General features: G+C 32.3%; 1 protein-coding gene across 1 annotated transcript; it reads right to left on the bottom strand.

Moving 5' to 3' along the window:
- Nucleotides 1-1,112: 1,112 nt before the first annotated feature.
- Nucleotides 1,113-8,923, bottom strand: LOC104249323 ((-)-germacrene D synthase-like). The gene is made up of 7 exons (XM_009805728.2): nucleotides 8,743-8,923; nucleotides 7,339-7,612; nucleotides 4,874-5,246; nucleotides 4,491-4,709; nucleotides 2,221-2,359; nucleotides 1,550-1,804; nucleotides 1,113-1,470 (listed from the first exon to the last, which is right to left on the bottom strand). Exons 1-7 carry the CDS (start codon nucleotides 8,854-8,856, stop codon nucleotides 1,180-1,182), a joined length of 1,665 nt encoding a protein of 554 aa, XP_009804030.1. The 5' UTR covers nucleotides 8,857-8,923; the 3' UTR covers nucleotides 1,113-1,179.
- Between the last annotated feature and the right edge of the window lie 8,728 nt (nucleotides 8,924-17,651).

Below are 17,651 nucleotides of genomic sequence, written 5' to 3'. Positions count from 1 at the left end.
AACCCGGTAGCGGGTGTTGATCGCTCAAAGGCAGAGTCATCGGAGTTTAGCAAGGTAGTTGCTCGGCGTTCGCAACACAACTTTTCTCCCTCTTGTTTCCATTAGACTGTATTTAGTACATTTTTAGACTCTTCGTTTTATTCAGACCTTAGTAGATGCTTGTGACTTGTGACACCCCGATGTCGGGCTTGTATATCATTTCCGCACTGTTCATTTAGACTCGCATTATGAAACATTTGATTAATTAAAAGCTTAAAAATGATTCTTATTGATTAATGATTAATTCAGGAGTTGTGTCGGCTGGCCTAGTTTCACGATAGGTGTCATCACGATCGGATCGGTTTTAGAGCCGTGACAAGAGGCATTTAGGAAAGTGGTCCCTTCTTTCATTCACTCTTTGTACTGTAGGCCCTGGAGTAGGATTCTGATATTATTTCTTGTCCTTCCTGCATGTTGGCGAGGACAAATTCTACCATTGGCTTGTGATGATATCACGGATGAGGTGCGAGATATTTTTTCGTAATATAGAGATATTCCAGTCTGGAGGACATATAGCCAGTTATAGATCGCAACTTAGGCTCGAGGGATTCACTTGAATGAGGTTGTGATTTAGGACTCATTAGTACGATATATCCCCAGAGATGGGAGAGATGATATGGCGAGCTACGAAATAGCTAAGTGTTCACAGTTAGTTGCTCGGGGATTGAGCAAGTACCTCCATAGCCTTCAGGATAATGGAGGGTAGTCTACTCAATACAAGTTGAATCTCCTTGATGATAGATGAGGTTTGCAATTTCTATAAGACAACGTCTACTTAAAACCTTTTAGGACATTAGTTTTGTCGTCAAATATTACATTTATGTATAGAAAAAATCAATTTGAGTTGACTAGAAAAATAGATTCTTCCGCTTCAATCTATGTAAATTTTCATTTAGCGTTGATGTTGGCAATGAACGCGGACAAATTTACTAGTAAATAAGTAGGTCTAGTGTATAGCGTAGTATAAGAAGAATTAACCTAAATAGCTGCACATCCAACCACTTAAACTAGAAATAATCTACGAATATATAATCGACGGATGTATAATATATATATATATAATTTATAGGTAATCATGTATAATCAGAGTATAATCTATAGGTATAAATGATAATATCAGATGACCCTAACATGGTTACATTATGGAACAGGATCAACCAATATTGAAGTAATGATGTTTTTGAGCTTGGTAGTGGAATGTGTAAATGCATCTCCATCTTTGTAAAGGAGTTCTATCACGCGTGCAAGATTAAGAACTCGCATGAGAATAAGCATTGGTACTTCTCTTGGATACAGACATTGTCTGTTTACCTCTTTCCATGCATTACTTACTAATTTTTGAAGCTCCAAAAGCACCTCTTCTTTTGATGTTCCATGCTGCTTCATGTAGCACTCCACTGCTGAAGGTTCATGTCCTCTTTCCTGTTCAAACTACAAAAATATATTCACTTAGAAAAGCAGTTGTAAAAAGTTATTGGAAACTAGTTTAACTAGCATAACACATTCTTACTTCATGTCCAGCCATGTCATCCATCAGTCTGGCAATTACTGTTGAAGCTTGAACAATTAAAGGTTCATGTGTTACCCAATCCATGACATTCTTGTTTATCAAATTATCACCTATGCCAACTAAAGAAGTTGTTGCAGCCATCATGTAACCACTAGAATCAAGTGCAACCTTCATGTACTCCTCAAAAGTTGGGATATAAGAAGCTGAATGAGACCACTTTGCCTCCTCAAAATATGCCCTAGTCAACTTTTTCATCTGGATTACAAGTCTAAAATATTGAGTCACTATGTCCTTAAAGAGTCACTCAGGAATAGCTCATCAACTTTTTTATTTGGGGGGGGGGGGGGGTTGAGGGGTTTGGGGGTACAAGGAATAGGAAGAAATTAGGGATTTTATACAAATCATAGGAAATTACATTCATTTACTTTCTTTTGTCTTTATCTTTTTCATTTGTAAGGTTAATATTTTATTATTCTTAATCCAGCAGAAGTGAGATCATATATCTCTCCTCACTTAATTTGTACACTGGTGCTCTTAACCAAGAATTTTCTCTTTTTATGTTTCGTTAAGCAATTTTCAATTTCAGGAAATGAAGTATATTTAATCCAAAAAGAAACATTGAAATAGTTATATGAACGTAGTAATACAAATTGTAATTAAATAGATATGACCTCATTTTTAGCGTAGTCAACCCGGTAAGATTCTCCTCTCTTGGCCAATTCCTCCTCCATTTCAGCATAAACACCAAGAATGGCAAGATAACAGGATTTCATGTATGGCGGCAATCCATCGATGGCACTAACGTCCCATCTGCTTGTCAAGAATCTTATTGGTCAATTTGAGCAGTATAAAATTAACAGAAATAATATGACCTTATCCTTTTGTTTTAACACATGAAAAATTTACTTTTATATATAAGAAATCTATTTTTAACACATAAGAAAACTAAAAAGAATATTTTTTTAATTTCAACATTGTAAATGGCTGTGATGGTATTTCCTCGTTAGGCAATATGCCCCTCCATCCCAAACGTAATTTTTTATCTACTACTCCCTCCCTCCCAATACGTGGCATTCTGTTTTCGTCAATTTTTCTTATTTAGAAACAAAATCAAACGCCCAGTTGTATACTCATTCCGACCCAATATATTAGGGTACTTGATATGACACGAAGTTTTAAAAAAAAATTAAAAAAAAATTAAACTTGTTGTCTGTAAAATCATTAAGAATACGAAAAATGGTTTAAAATGCCCTTAAACTAGTGGAAAAAGATTTTAAAATATCCTTCATCCACCTATTGGGCTAAATACCCCTTTATCCACCTTTTTGTAAAAAGTGAAAAAAAAATTGTTTTTAATAAAATATTTTCGCCTTTTAAAAACTTAAAAATATTTTCAACAAAATATTTTCGTTTTTGAAAAATATTTTTTCAGCTTTTTTAAAGCATTTTGTTTTTATAAAAACTAGAAAAGCAAATTTGTAAAAACTGAAAAATAATTGTAAAAACTGATTTTTTTTTGTTTTTAACAAAATATTTTATTAAAAAACTGAATTTTTTTTAAAAAAACTTAAAATATTAAAAAAAAATCAAAAACGAAAATATTTCAATTTTTAAAAAACGAAAATATTTTTGTTAAAAACAATTTTTTTCTGGTTTTACAATTTTGTTTTTTCAGTTTTTACAAAAACAAAATGCTTTAAAAAACTGAAAAATGAATTTTTTTTTTTTTGTAAAAACTGAAAAAAAAAAAAGACTTTACTAAATTAGTGGACTACTGGTGCATTAGTTTAAAAAAACAAAAATATTTTGCAAAATATTTTTTTTACGTAATTATTTTTAATTCAGCATTGACCTAACGGTCAAAGGGTATAAGTGAACCAAAAAGGTGGATGGAGGGGTATTTTTTGTCCAATAGGTGGATAAAAAGTATTTTTAAACCTTTTTCAATAGCTTAGGGGCATTTTGAATCCTTTTCCGTTAAAAGTAAAGTAAAATTTTTAAATATAAACAAAAAAACCCACCCAACGACCAGCCTCACCTACCCCAATCTCCTCCCACCATAATGGATTTGAAAAATGTGAAAATATGTAAAATGACAAAATCACTAACATTTGATACCCATTTCGGATTTCCTCTCTTCCACTCCTTCGACGAATCAATCTGGTATACTTCACCAAAAAGTAGAGTTTTTGGCCATAGTACTATGTTGAAGGTTACCTGAACGCAAGGCGGCCCCACTGTGAGCGAGCATTGGCCAGAAATGAACCAACGATAAAAAACGATAGAAAATGAAAATGACGGGACAACCCCATGTCCATGGCATCACAGTCGATGTCTTCCATCGAAAATCACTGCCATGAAGATTTCTACTGGGTTGGGAAGCTTTTTTCGTTGTAATTTCATTTTGAAAGTTTCAAAAGGGCCTAAAGCACACAATATAAAAACCAAATCGTATATGTTTTTAGAACAAAAGAAAGAGATGGAGAGGAGTACTATGAGGGTGTTTGGCTAAGCTTATAAGCTGGTTAAACTGGCTTATAAGTACTTTTTGGCTTATCTATGCGTTTGGTAAAATTAAAAGTGCTTATAAGTTAAGTGCTTATAAGCCAAAAATAAGCCAAAAGTCATAAGTTGATCTCCCCCAACTTATCGAATTTCAGTTTATAAGCATTTTAGATTTGACCAAAATATTTACTATTATATCCCTAAAATACTTCTTTTTAAAACAAAACTCTTCATATACCTCATTCTTTAGCTGTTTATTATTAATTTCAGCACTTTTATCCAAACACGTAACTGTTTATTTATTAAATCAGCTTCATCACTTAAAAGGGGTTTTTAACACCTAATGCTTATCAGCTACTTCAAATCAGCTAAGCCAAACGAGCTCTATATTGAAAGTAGAAAAAAGTAGGGACAAATTGTGAAGAATTTAGCAAACCTCTCAAGTGCCTCTGTGAAACACATATGTTCATCGTAAGATCCATACGCATCGTAGATGTCATCGATAATGGTAGCCAAGGCAATTACTTTAGCGAGCATTCTTCTAGCAATAACAAATTTTGGCTCGAAATACACTCCCAATGCCCAAAAATAGCTCTCTACTAATCGATCTCGTGCAAAAGGACATTTGGTTACAATGTCCAAATCTTTCCACCACCTAAATCCAAAGTAAATTCCGATAAATAAATAAAAAGCAATATACTATTGCGAGGTAAAAATATTTTATATTTCCAATTTAAAATATAGTAAGTGTGTCCTGATCAAATAGCGAGTGTATTATATTGTCGCACATTTTTTCATAAAAAAATAATAACTATGTACCTTGTAATAGAACTTAGCTCCTTCCTATGCACCTTTTGCAACAAGTTGAAATCCAACTTTGCAAATTCCAATAATAGTTCATTCTTTGTGTCATAACTTTGGTAAGTAGATAGGAATCTCCTTGCTTCTACCCTTGTTAAGCTCATATGTATTGGCTGATTTAGGGCATGCAGTACTTGTACCCTAAAAGAATCACTCAAGATAGGAATCATTGATTTTAGATGATTTGATATAAAGACTAAGGCTTCCTCGAGAATATCCTCTCCATGGACTCGCATATGTGCAGCTTCATACAAACTTAACATTGCTGGCACGTTACTCGTCAATGCCTTGTCAAAATTTCCTTCATTGTCCTTGAACTTTTTGAACACATCTGTTTACACCATATTAACCAATTCAGCGGCGGATCCAAGATTTTATGTTCGTGGGTGCTTAATTTTTCTTGATGTGTAGTAACTACTTAATTTTTTGGTTGGTAGGTGCTTTCTTTTCCTTTTATATCAAATACCTCAAATTTCTTATATAACTATACCTATGTTGTGTAAAGTTTATGGGTGTTGAAGCACCTAACTTTAGTACGTAGCTCCGCCCAGTTAACCATTCAAAATTTATTAACCGATGTGAAAACTCCTACATATGATGTATAATAAAATAAATTAGAAAAAACGAATTAATAGTGTCACATAGTTTTCAAATGTACTCGCAATCCGACTAATTTGAATTCGTGTAACGGTTTTAACTCAGCAATATAATCCTATAACTGTTGCAATAGGGTATTACTTATTGCAATTCCTATGTGAGGATATTATAGTGAGTCTGTTGCAACTGTTTATATAAGCTGTTGCAACAATTTTTAGAATCTAAATCTCAATAATTATTTACGTTTATAATAATATCCATAAAAACAAATATATATTTCCTCCCACCAATTTATGTAATGTTGTTTGACTAGGCATAAAATTTAAGAATAAAAGAAAGACTTTTGAAAACTTATGGTCTAAAATAAACCATAAATATTGTATGACTACACATTCTCTCAGTAAGAATATATGAGAAGTTTAAAGTTAAATTATTCTAAATTTAATTATAAATATATCATTATTTTTTGGAAGTACTAAAAAGAAGAAAAAAAATTATCATATACATCAATATATATAGAGAGAGTAATATTTCTAATATTCACAAGCAAACAATTTCACGACATACTTCTTAATCTAAACAACATTCCTCAATTTCTCTTAAGAAAACCATATTTGGACCAAATTGAACCTTAAGTATATGATATATTCGGGAAAATATAGTAGGACTATAATTAATGTATTTGATGATGTGGGATACTTTACTCCCCTTGCCTACTCATGGTTGAACATCTAGATCTTAGAGTATTATAGTATGGGTGATCAAATATTGTGTTGCACGCTATGTCGAAAACATATTAATTTAGCTATGAAACCATGTGAAAAATTATGGAGAAATTCAAAAATAGCCACACTTACAAGTGATCATTCAAAAATAGCCACAATTTCAAAAGTAATCGAAATTTAGCCATTTTTCATGTAAAGATAAATCTGAACGAAAAAATTATTCAAAATCCGAAAAATACTCCAGCATAATCTACTGGAGTTCCAGTATAATAGGTCCAACATAATATACTGGAGTGCGGAGCACCAGTGCTCCAGTCTCCAATATATTATACTAGAGCCAACAAAATATACTGGTCCAGCATAATATGTTAGAAATTCATTCACAGGTGCACTGAACTCCAGTATATTATGCTGGATTGGTCTTTGTTGCAGCAAAATAGTGGTTATTTTTCAATGACTTGGCAAACGTTGGTTATTTTTGAATGACCAGTCCGACAACTGGCTAGACCATGCTATTTTAACGAAAAATTAAGGGGAGGGGGGGTCAAATTTGGTCCAAGCTCAAATGATCCGTTCAACTCCCCAAGGTTGGAGTTGTTATTGACCCGCTCATTTGTTGAACACATCTTGACATAACCCATCTCAACCCATTTAAAGTTGAGTTGATTTTTAGCCCAAATTGATCTATGAGTAAATTTGTCAAAATATCTTAGAAATAAATTTTTTTTTTTTTTGTTTGGTATGTTATATATGACCATAACAAAACAAAAAATCTTATTTAGTAATTATACAATTCATAAGAAAACAACATATATTAACTAAAGACTTATAAAAGTTGGGCGTGTTGGGCTATGACCCAAATTTTAACTTATCTTGATCCAACCCATTTTATCCAAACTAACTTTTGGACTGGTCATTTGACCCGCTCATGTTATTGACTCAACCTGTTTTGACCCCTCCAAAATTTACCCATGAAGATTGTCAAAGAACATATATACGGAGACTACAATTCATATACTTATCATCAATTTGAATCATTCTAAATGATGAAGTAGATTCAAGTAGATCTTCAAGTAGTTGAGAAGAGGTTTACTCACTTACCACATGATACAAAATGGCCTTGTTGTCTTAGTAAACGAAAACCAATAGCTACAAGATAAAGGTCATCCCCATACATGTTGCATTCACGGTAGGCTTCGTACATCCTTTGTAGTGATGCCTCAATTTCCTCTTCAAAATGGTACGATACTCCTAAGCGTTGGATTTTATCAATCAACTCGACCTTTTCTGAAGACGTGTCATGGACTGCCATTAGCATCTTCCTCACTTCTTCTCTCAAGTCTTGAACTTGTTTTCGTTCCAGGGGATTAATAATCTGGAAGGAAACATGTTGAAGAGGGCCGATTCATCAGCAGAATAAGATGAAGAACTAATAGAAGAAGAATTTAGTCCTAGATCTAGGAGTGGCAAACGGGCGGGTCGGGTGGGATATGGTTCGAGTCGAAAACGGGTAATGAAAAAATGGATAAATTATCCAACTTGACCCATATTTAATACAGATAAAAAAGGGGTTAACCGGCGGATAATATGGGTAATCATATTATCCATGACTTCTTGCATATGATCACTTTTGGGAGAATTCTTCTCCCTAACTTGAGGAACCATTGGTTATCCATTGGTTACCCATTTTCTAAATAGATAATATGGTTCTTATCCATATTTGACACATTTTTAAAAAGTTAATTATCTAACTTACTTTTCAGTGGATAATATGATTGGTCAACTGTTTTCTTTAACCATTTTGTCATAGAGCAAATAGTAAATCACAAGAATAAGAGATACACGTTTACTTTCTTTCATTCCAATTTTGTAACACCACAATAACTTAGGGAAGTAACAACTTTGGTTTCTTTTTGATTTAATATAAAATGAAGAAAAACCGAAATTGCAAATGTTTCAAAGGTCTTATCCATAAAATTTTATTTATAAATGATACTCCATCCGTTTCGAATTAAATGAGGTACTTTCCTTTTTAGTTTGTTCCAAAATAAATAACACATTTCTAAATTTGAAAATAATTCAACTTTAAATTCTTCAATTTACCAATTTTACTCTTTATGAGAAGTTTTTATAACTAAACAAATATCATGACCCCACAAAGCTTTTACCCTTTAACTTTTTAATATATGTATACTCCTTTTATAATATGTATAACCATATATAATTAGTGCGTAATATCTGCAGAATGATTAGCAAAAATAAACAGCGAATCCAGTCGAATATTTATGTAAAGTCCTTCTAGATATTATTCTGACCAAACTTCTCTTTACATGTCTCTAATCCATTTTTTGTAATATTTTCGTTATATTTTCATATCTAGTTTTACTTACGTGAACGGTGCATAAATATTTTAACTACCAAGCTAAGTTGATTTACAACAATAAGTAATTAACCGTCTGTAGCAAGTTTATATGGCAATCTATAAAATATATTACAGCAAATTACCGTGGAATCAGAAACACAATCAAGGAAATAGTCTCCCCAAATGCTTCGATGGTAATTTGCAGAGGGACGAGAGACTTCATGAACTCCAACCGGCAAGCCTTTGCTGAAATCCATCGTCTTTTTGGATGAAAGGAGGATACAAGGACAAATATCTACTCGAAAACTAATAAAACACTTCTACATTTGCTTCTGATAATTTAGCTATTTGTAGTGGAGGATTTGCTTTCTTGTATGGGGCAATTCAATTAAATTCTCCCACGTTTTTCAACTTCTTAATTGATATTGTAAGGGTTTTGAAAATATAAATGAATTTTAATTAATGATAGCATATTAGTTATTCCATCCGTCTCAAATTATCCGTCATATTTCTATTTTACACGTCCCTTAAGAAAATATTAAATAGGAGTAGTTTTTGATTGTTTTACCCTTATTTATATTATAAGATATAATCTCTCTTTATTTAATATTTATTCAAAACTTTTGTATTTGTATTCTTCAAGAACCATTAATATTAAGGGTAAAATAGGAAAAAAGTAATTAATTTAGTTTTAATCTTCTAAAATGACAAACAATTTGAGGCAAGTATTTTTAGAAAGCACGACAAATAATTTAAAACTCATGGAGTTTTTTTTTACAACTTTAGAAATTAAGGCTTATCATAAGATTTTACTTGATATGTGACCTAATAGGAGTAGCATATACTTTTTACACCTCAGTTGCATAAAAATTAAATGTTTCCATGTTTGATTCTATAAATTTCCAAGTCGGTTGTGTATAGGGGTGGACATAGTTTGGGCAAACCTAAAATCCAAACCGGAATCCGAATTTTTTGGATTTTTGGTTTAGATTTTCGGATTATGGATTGAATTATTAATTTTTTTTGGCTTTCGTATTGGATATTAGATTTGGTACTTCGGATTTATGGATATCCGAAAATTCAAATTTTTAATTCTTTATATTTAAGTCCATTATCTATATGCCAATAGTAATAAGTTATATACCCTACCCATTAGATATTATCTCATATATTGAATATTAATTACTAAGTTTCTGTCATAATACTTTTTATTTTGACATGGTTTTACTATTGCTATTTCTTATCGATCGTACTGATTTCTCTGTTGCATTTTCTTGGTAATATTTTCATTACTTGAATATTTTATTTAGATGATTGCAATGAGAATGAGGACCTTTTCAGGAAATTTAACATGAGTCATTTATTTGGATTTTTCTTTTCGTAAAAAGAAGAAACATCTCAACTTATACTCTCAAAACCGATAATTCAAAATATCCAAACCAATTAATGCGGAAACCGAACTTAAAAGATCCTATTCAATCTGAACTTATTTGGATTGGATTTGGATTGTCATTTCTATAACACATTTTAAAACAATGATGAAATAACAAAGCAAAATTGCTGTGTTTTTATTGAAAATACTAATATTTTCTTCAAAATTAGAATATGACCAAAATGCAATATCTAATGTCAACAAGAATACATTGAAAATTAATAGTCTAAGTTCCCAAAAATCGATGTCTCGAGTGCATGAGCATCTACTAAAATATATAATACTACTACAATAACTGTCTAGAATAAAAATTAGACAGAATGCAATAATGAATAGAAAGAAGACTCCTTGTGCTGCGGATCGTAACATGGAGTGCATCTCACCACAACTCTCCTAAGAAGTTGCGCCTGCGCGCCTATGTGACCACTAAGTGTACCTATCTCAGTACCTGAACAATTAGTATATAAGTGTAGTGTGGATATGTAAATCAATGTGTACCTAGTAAATATCTAGCCTAACCTCGAAGATGTAGTGACGCGAGGTCGACATTGACAATTACTAGTTGACCAATAATCAAGTACAATGAAAGCAGACATACGGAGCATAGCAAGCAAAAACAATAAAGAAGATGTTTGTGCATAACCCGACCCTCAAAAGAAGAATAAATACTAAGTCCTCAAATGTTGGATACTACCTCGCATACAATATATAATGATCAATGTAGAATAAAATGTCACATCCCAAGTCAGAAAGACTCTTAAGCACACTGTCTCTTTATCAAATATTACATACAATTTTGTAGAGGCGATATGATACTACCGAGGTGAACAACCTAATCCCATAAGAGTGTGTTACATAGTAAAGCCGAGGATAATGACTTGATCCTATAAGAGTGTGTTACTTAATACTACCGAGGCGAACGACCCGATCCCATAATAATAATGCTGAGGCGTTCAGCCTGATCCGTAAGCATATGAAACTTTGACGGGTCACTAGCCCCACTCACGAATATACATGAGTTATTAATTCAAGAAATTTACAAACAAAATACGCATAATGCGGGAGAAATCCGTAAAATAAAAAATAATTTTTACAACTAATCAAGTGGCTAGTCAAGTATCTAAAATAGCAAGGTTCTATACTCTATGCAAGTCAAGTCTCGTGTTAAAAATAATAATTATGGCATGTAAATAGGAAGAATAACTCAAATGATACAATTAAAACATGGCGTGAGTCTAAATCTATGCGAATATAATTAGGAATTCTAGCATACACGAAGGCACTCGTCACCTCATATGTGCGTAGCTACCATAACACATAGCACATAACCAATATTGCACCTACGAGGTAAATTTTCCATCACAAGGTTATACAGGAGACTTACCTCACTCCAATATTCGATAATCGACTCTAACGCCTCTCTAACACCTCAAAGTAATGCCAAACGATCCAAAACTAGTCAAAGAACGTGCACAATAATAAAAATATACTCAAAGACTTGCAATTTAATCATATAGAAATAATTCCTAACTCCACACAAAAAGTCAACCTCCAAGCCCACGCACCCAGAGTCCAAAAATTCTCGAAGATAGATACTACCCGTAATACCATGAACTCAAATATAAAATTTGTTCCTAGTTACATGTCCAATTTTGTGGTCAAAACTCACAATATCATTTCTAGGGTTTCTTCCACAATCCCACAATTTCTACAAATTTTCATATTCAATTCCATATATAATCCATCTATTTAACTCACAATGAGTAGAAATCACATACCTTGTAACAGATGAAGAAAATGCCTCTCCAAAGTCTCTCAAAAATCGGCTCCAATTGAGAGAAATGAGATAAAAATGAGCTAAGTCCAGATTTGCAACCCTAAACACTGCCCCAGTTGTAATTCTTCGCAATCGTAGATTCTCCCTCGTGATCGCGGATACCAAATCTACCACTACCTAAATTCCTCTATCGCGATCGTGGACATCCACTCACGGTCACAAAGCATTACCCTCCGAACCTACGGGTTTGCCTAAGGCCAATCGCATCCACAGTGGACAAAAATCTCCCAGCCATGAGCCCTCCGTTGCGTTCGTTGTCTTCTCGCCGCATTCACGAAGGCAAACTGCCCCGCTCCTACTCCTCGCATTCATGACTCCTCTATCGCATTCGCATAAAACAAAATCCCCCTGGCACTCAGTTCATTCTCTGCGGTCGTGACTCCTCTTTTGTAATCGTGAAGCACAAAATAGTAGCCCACAATTCCTATATTGCGAACGCGTACCTCTTACCGCATTCACGAAGCACAACACTAGCACCAACAAAACAAACCAACTTGGTTTGAAACCATCCCGAATCACACCCTAGTCCCCCGGGAACACATCCAATCATACAAAAAAGTCCCAATATCTAATCCAAACTTATCTAAAGTTTCAAAATGCCACAATTAACATCAAAACCATGAATAGTGTATCAAAATCTTTCTTTTAACATTATGTAATGGCCCGATCGTTCGTTTTGTGTATTGTGACCCCTTCCCCTATTTATCACTTCTTTTATGTTAATCTATGGTTAGTGACTTGCCACGATGGTTGGTTCAGTTTAGAGATGCTTCGGAGAGAAATGGGACACCTAGTCCCAAGGGTAAAGGCTTAAGTTGAAAGAGTTGACCGGAATTTGACTTTTTTATAGATGACTCTGAAATGGAGTTCTAATGTTCGATAGCTGCGAAATATGATTTTGGACTTAGGCGTATGTATGCATATTTAAATAAGAGTAGTTTTTGAGTGTGTTACCCTTTTTTATATCTTAAGATATAATGTCTCTTCATTTAATATTTATTCAAAACTGATGTATCTGTAATTTTTAAGAACCATTAATATTAAGGATAAAATAGGAAAAAATAATTAATTTAGTCTTTAACTTCTAAAATGATAAACAATTTGAGACAAGTATTTTTAGAAAGCACGACAAATAATTTGAGACGGGAGGAGTATTTTTTTTTTTACAACTTTAGCAGTTAAGGCTTATCATAAAATTTTACTTGATATATGATCTAATAGGAGTACCATAAATACTTTTAACACCGCAATTACGTAAAAATTAAACTTTTCCATCTTTGCATAAAAAAATTTCCAAGTCGGTTGCGTATAGGGAGTGGGCATAGTTTGGAAAAACCCAAAATCCAAACCGTAATCTGAATTTTTTGGATTTTTGGTTTTGATTTAATTATTAAAATTTTTGAATTTTGGATTGGATATTGGATTGGTACTTCGGATTTATGGATATCCGAAAATACAAAAATTTATTCTTTATATTTAATACATTATCCATATGCCAATAGTGATAAGTTAAATACCCTACCCATTAGATATTATCTCATATATTGAATATCAATTATTAAGTTTCTGTCATAACACTTTTTATTTGGACATGATTTTACTATTGTTATTTATTATCGGTCGTACTAATTTCTCTATTGCATTTCCGTGGTAATATTTTCATTACTTGAATATTTTATTTGGATGATTGCAGTGAGAATGAGGAACTTTTCAGGCAATTTAACACGAGTCCTTCATTTGGATTTTTATTTTCATAAAATGAAGAAACATCTTAATTTATACTCTCAAAATCAAAAATCCAAAATATCCAAACCGATTAATCAAAATTCGAACTTAAAAAATTTGATCCAATCCAAACTTATTTGGATTGTCATTTCTTCAATTCGAAAATCGAAAATCCAAACCGAAATTTTCATATTCAATCCGAACTATTCAAACGCCAACCCCTAGTTGTGTAAGATTTCCCTAAATAGACATTTATAACACCTCAAGTTACTCCATTATACCTGCTTAAATAGATCAGTTCATTCACATTTATAACATCTTGAGTTAGTCAATCGATGCATGACTGTTCAATTCCAATTCAGTCCATCGAGTCACTAGGTGTTGGGAATAATCTCTCAACAAATAATATTTATAGTAATAAAAGCGGAATGATAACGTAGCATCGAGATACGATAATCAACAAGAATAAAAGAGTGACAACAATGCCAAAACTTTTACGTGAAAAACCATTCTAAATAAAGAAAAAATCACGACCCCGAAAGGAGCAACTGATATCACTATAGCAAAGAATTTTACACTTTATATGCCCGAGTAAATACTCCAAAGACCACAACAACACTCAAAGAAATAATCATCTTTTGATATTTTCACATCACTGCAATATCGCCCACACTCTTTATTTTTCTTATAGATTATTTTTTTATATACTGTCTATGACGCCTCACTCTTCTTTCTCTCTTTTTGATGGTGTGTTAAAAGAAGTAAAAGAGCTCTCTTTTACAGGAGAAACTTACGTAGCCTGCAAGAATGTTGTAGAAGGAGCTTTAATTCTCCTCCATTCATTTTCAAACATGGAGCCAAAGTAATCATAGACACATGCCTATTACAAATGAGATGGACCCCACAACCTCTTTTTCCAGTCCTATTCACCTGAAGGAGGCAACACTATGCTTCTAGGTTGAGTGCATGCTGACAAGTTCTTTGCATAGCTCGAACTTGTCTCTTGCTACTACCTTGGTCAGCATATCTGAAGGATTCTCACTTGTATGGGTCTTCTTGACCAACATAAATCCCCCCTCCATCCTTTCTCGAATCCAGTGATATCTCACAACGATATGCTTCATTCTTGCATGATACATGGTGTTTTTGCTCGGGTCTATTACACTTTGACTATCACAATAAAACGACATACTCCTTTTGATGCAATCCAAGTTCCCGAATGAACCGTTTCAGCCATATAATCTCTTTGCCAGCTTCAATAGTGGAAATATACTCTGCTTCAATTGTAAAGAGGGCGACACATTTCCGCAACTTCAACAACCATGATATAGCTCCTCTTGAAGATGTGAACAGGTATCCAGTAGTAGATTATAATTATCAAGATCACCTGCCATATCAGCATCCTTTTAGCCCTTCAAGATTGGATCAGATTTTCCAAAGTACAAACAATCTTTTGCGTTACCTCTTAGGTACATGAGTATTCACTTGACTGCTTCCCAATGTTCCTTTCCAAGATTATTAAGAAACCTGCTAACAACATCAACTTTTATACCTGCTAGCCCTTATTTATGTTTTAAGATATAATCTCTCTTTATTTAATATTTATTCAAAACTTTTGTATTTGTATTCCTCAAGAACCATTAATATTAAGGGTAAAATAGGAAAAAAGTAATTAATTTAGTTTTAATCTTCTAAAATGACAAACAATTTGAGGCAAGTATTTTTAGAAAGCACGACAAATAAATTAAAACTCATGGAGTTTTTTTTACAACTTTAGAAATTAAGGCTTATCATAAGATTTTACTTGATATGTGACCTAATAGGAGTAGCATATACTTTTTACACCTCAGTTGCATAAAAATTAAACATTTCCGTGTTTGATTATATAAATTTCCAAGTCGGTTGTGTATAGGGGTGGACATAGTTTGGGCAAACCTAAAATCCAAACCGTAATCCGAATTTTTTGGATTTTTGGTTTAGATTTTCGGATTATGGATTGAATTATTAAAGTTTTTGGATTTCGTATTGGATATTAGATTTGGTACTTCGGATTTATGGATATCCGAAAATCCAAATTTTTTATTCTTTATATTTAGTCCATTATCTATATGCCAATAGTAATAAGTTAAATACCCTACTCATTAGATATTATCTCATATATTGAATATTAATTACTAAGTTTCTGTCATAATACTTTTTATTTTGATATGGTTTTGCTATTGCTATTTCTTATCGATCGTACTGATTTCTCTGTTGCATTTTTTTGGTAATATTTTCATTACTTGAATCTTTTATTTAGATGATTGCAATGAGAATGAGGACTTTTTCAGGAAATTTAACATGAGTCATTCATTTGGATTTTTCTTTTCGTAAAAAGAAAAAACATCTCAACTTATTCTCTCAATACCTATAATCCAAAATATCCAAACCAATTAATACGAAAATCGAAATTAAAAGATCTAATTCAATCCGAACTTATTTGGATTTGGATGAAAGGAGGAGAGACGATACAAGGATAAATATCTACTCGAAAACTAATAAAACACTACGACATGATATGCTTTTGATAATGTATTCTTGCATGCGGCCAATTCAATAAAATTCTCCCACGTTTTTCAGCTTCTTAATTGATATTGTAAGGGTTCTGACAACATCAATGAATTTTAATGGATGATAGCATATTAGTTACTTCATCCGTCTCAAATTATCTGTCCTGTTTTTATTTTACACGCTCCTTAAGAAAATATTAAATAAGAGTAATTTTTGAGTGTGTTACCCTTTTTTATATCTTAAGATATAATGTCTCTTCATTTAATATTTATTCAAAACTGATGTATCTGTAATTTTTAAGAACCATTAATATTAAGGATAAAATAGGAAAAAATAATTAATTTAGTCTTTAACTTCTAAAATGATAAACAATTTGAGACAAGTATTTTTAGAAAGCACGACAAATAATTTGAGACGGGAGGAGTATTTTTTTTTTTACAACTTTAGCAGTTAAGGCTTATCATAAAATTTTACTTGATATATGATCTAATAGGAGTACCATAAATACTTTTAACACCGCAATTACGTAAAAATTAAACTTTTCCATCTTTGCATAAAAAAATTTCCAAGTCGGTTGCGTATAGGGAGTGGGCATAGTTTGGAAAAACCCAAAATCCAAACCGTAATCTGAATTTTTTGGATTTTTGGTTTTGATTTAATTATTAAAATTTTTGAATTTTGGATTGGATATTGGATTGGTACTTCGGATTTATGGATATCCGAAAATACAAAAATTTATTCTTTATATTTAATACATTATCCATATGCCAATAGTGATAAGTTAAATACCCTACCCATTAGATATTATCTCATATATTGAATATCAATTATTAAGTTTCTGTCATAACACTTTTTATTTGGACATGATTTTACTATTGTTATTTATTATCGGTCGTACTAATTTCTCTATTGCATTTCCGTGGTAATATTTTCATTACTTGAATATTTTATTTGGATGATTGCAGTGAGAATGAGGAACTTTTCAGGCAATTTAACACGAGTCCTTCATTTGGATTTTTATTTTCATAAAATGAAGAAACATCTTAATTTATACTCTCAAAATCAAAAATCCAAAATATCCAAACCGATTAATCCAAATTCGAACTTAAAAAATTTGATCCAATCCAAATTTATTTGGATTGTCATTTCTTCAATTCGAAAATCGAAAATCCAAACCGAAATTTTCATATTCAATCCGAACTATTCAAACGCCAACCCCTAGTTGTGTAAGATTTCCCTAAATAGACATTTATAACACCTCAAGTTACTCCATTATACCTGCTTGGATAGATCAGTTCATTCACATTTATAACATCTTGAGTTAGTCAATCGGTGAATGACTGTTCAATTCCAATTCAGTCCATCGAGTCACTAGCTGTTGGGAATAAACTCTCAACAAATAATATTTATAGTAATAAAAGCGGAATGATAATGTAGCATCGAGATACGATAATCAACAAGAATAAAAGAGTGACAACGATGCCAAAACTTTTAAGTGAAAAACCATT

The sequence above is a fragment of the Nicotiana sylvestris genome, chromosome 9 (genome assembly GCF_000393655.2).
Source record: "Nicotiana sylvestris chromosome 9, ASM39365v2, whole genome shotgun sequence".
NCBI lineage: Eukaryota > Viridiplantae > Streptophyta > Magnoliopsida > Solanales > Solanaceae > Nicotiana > Nicotiana sylvestris.
This window is presented reverse-complemented; position numbering and strand designations above follow the sequence as displayed.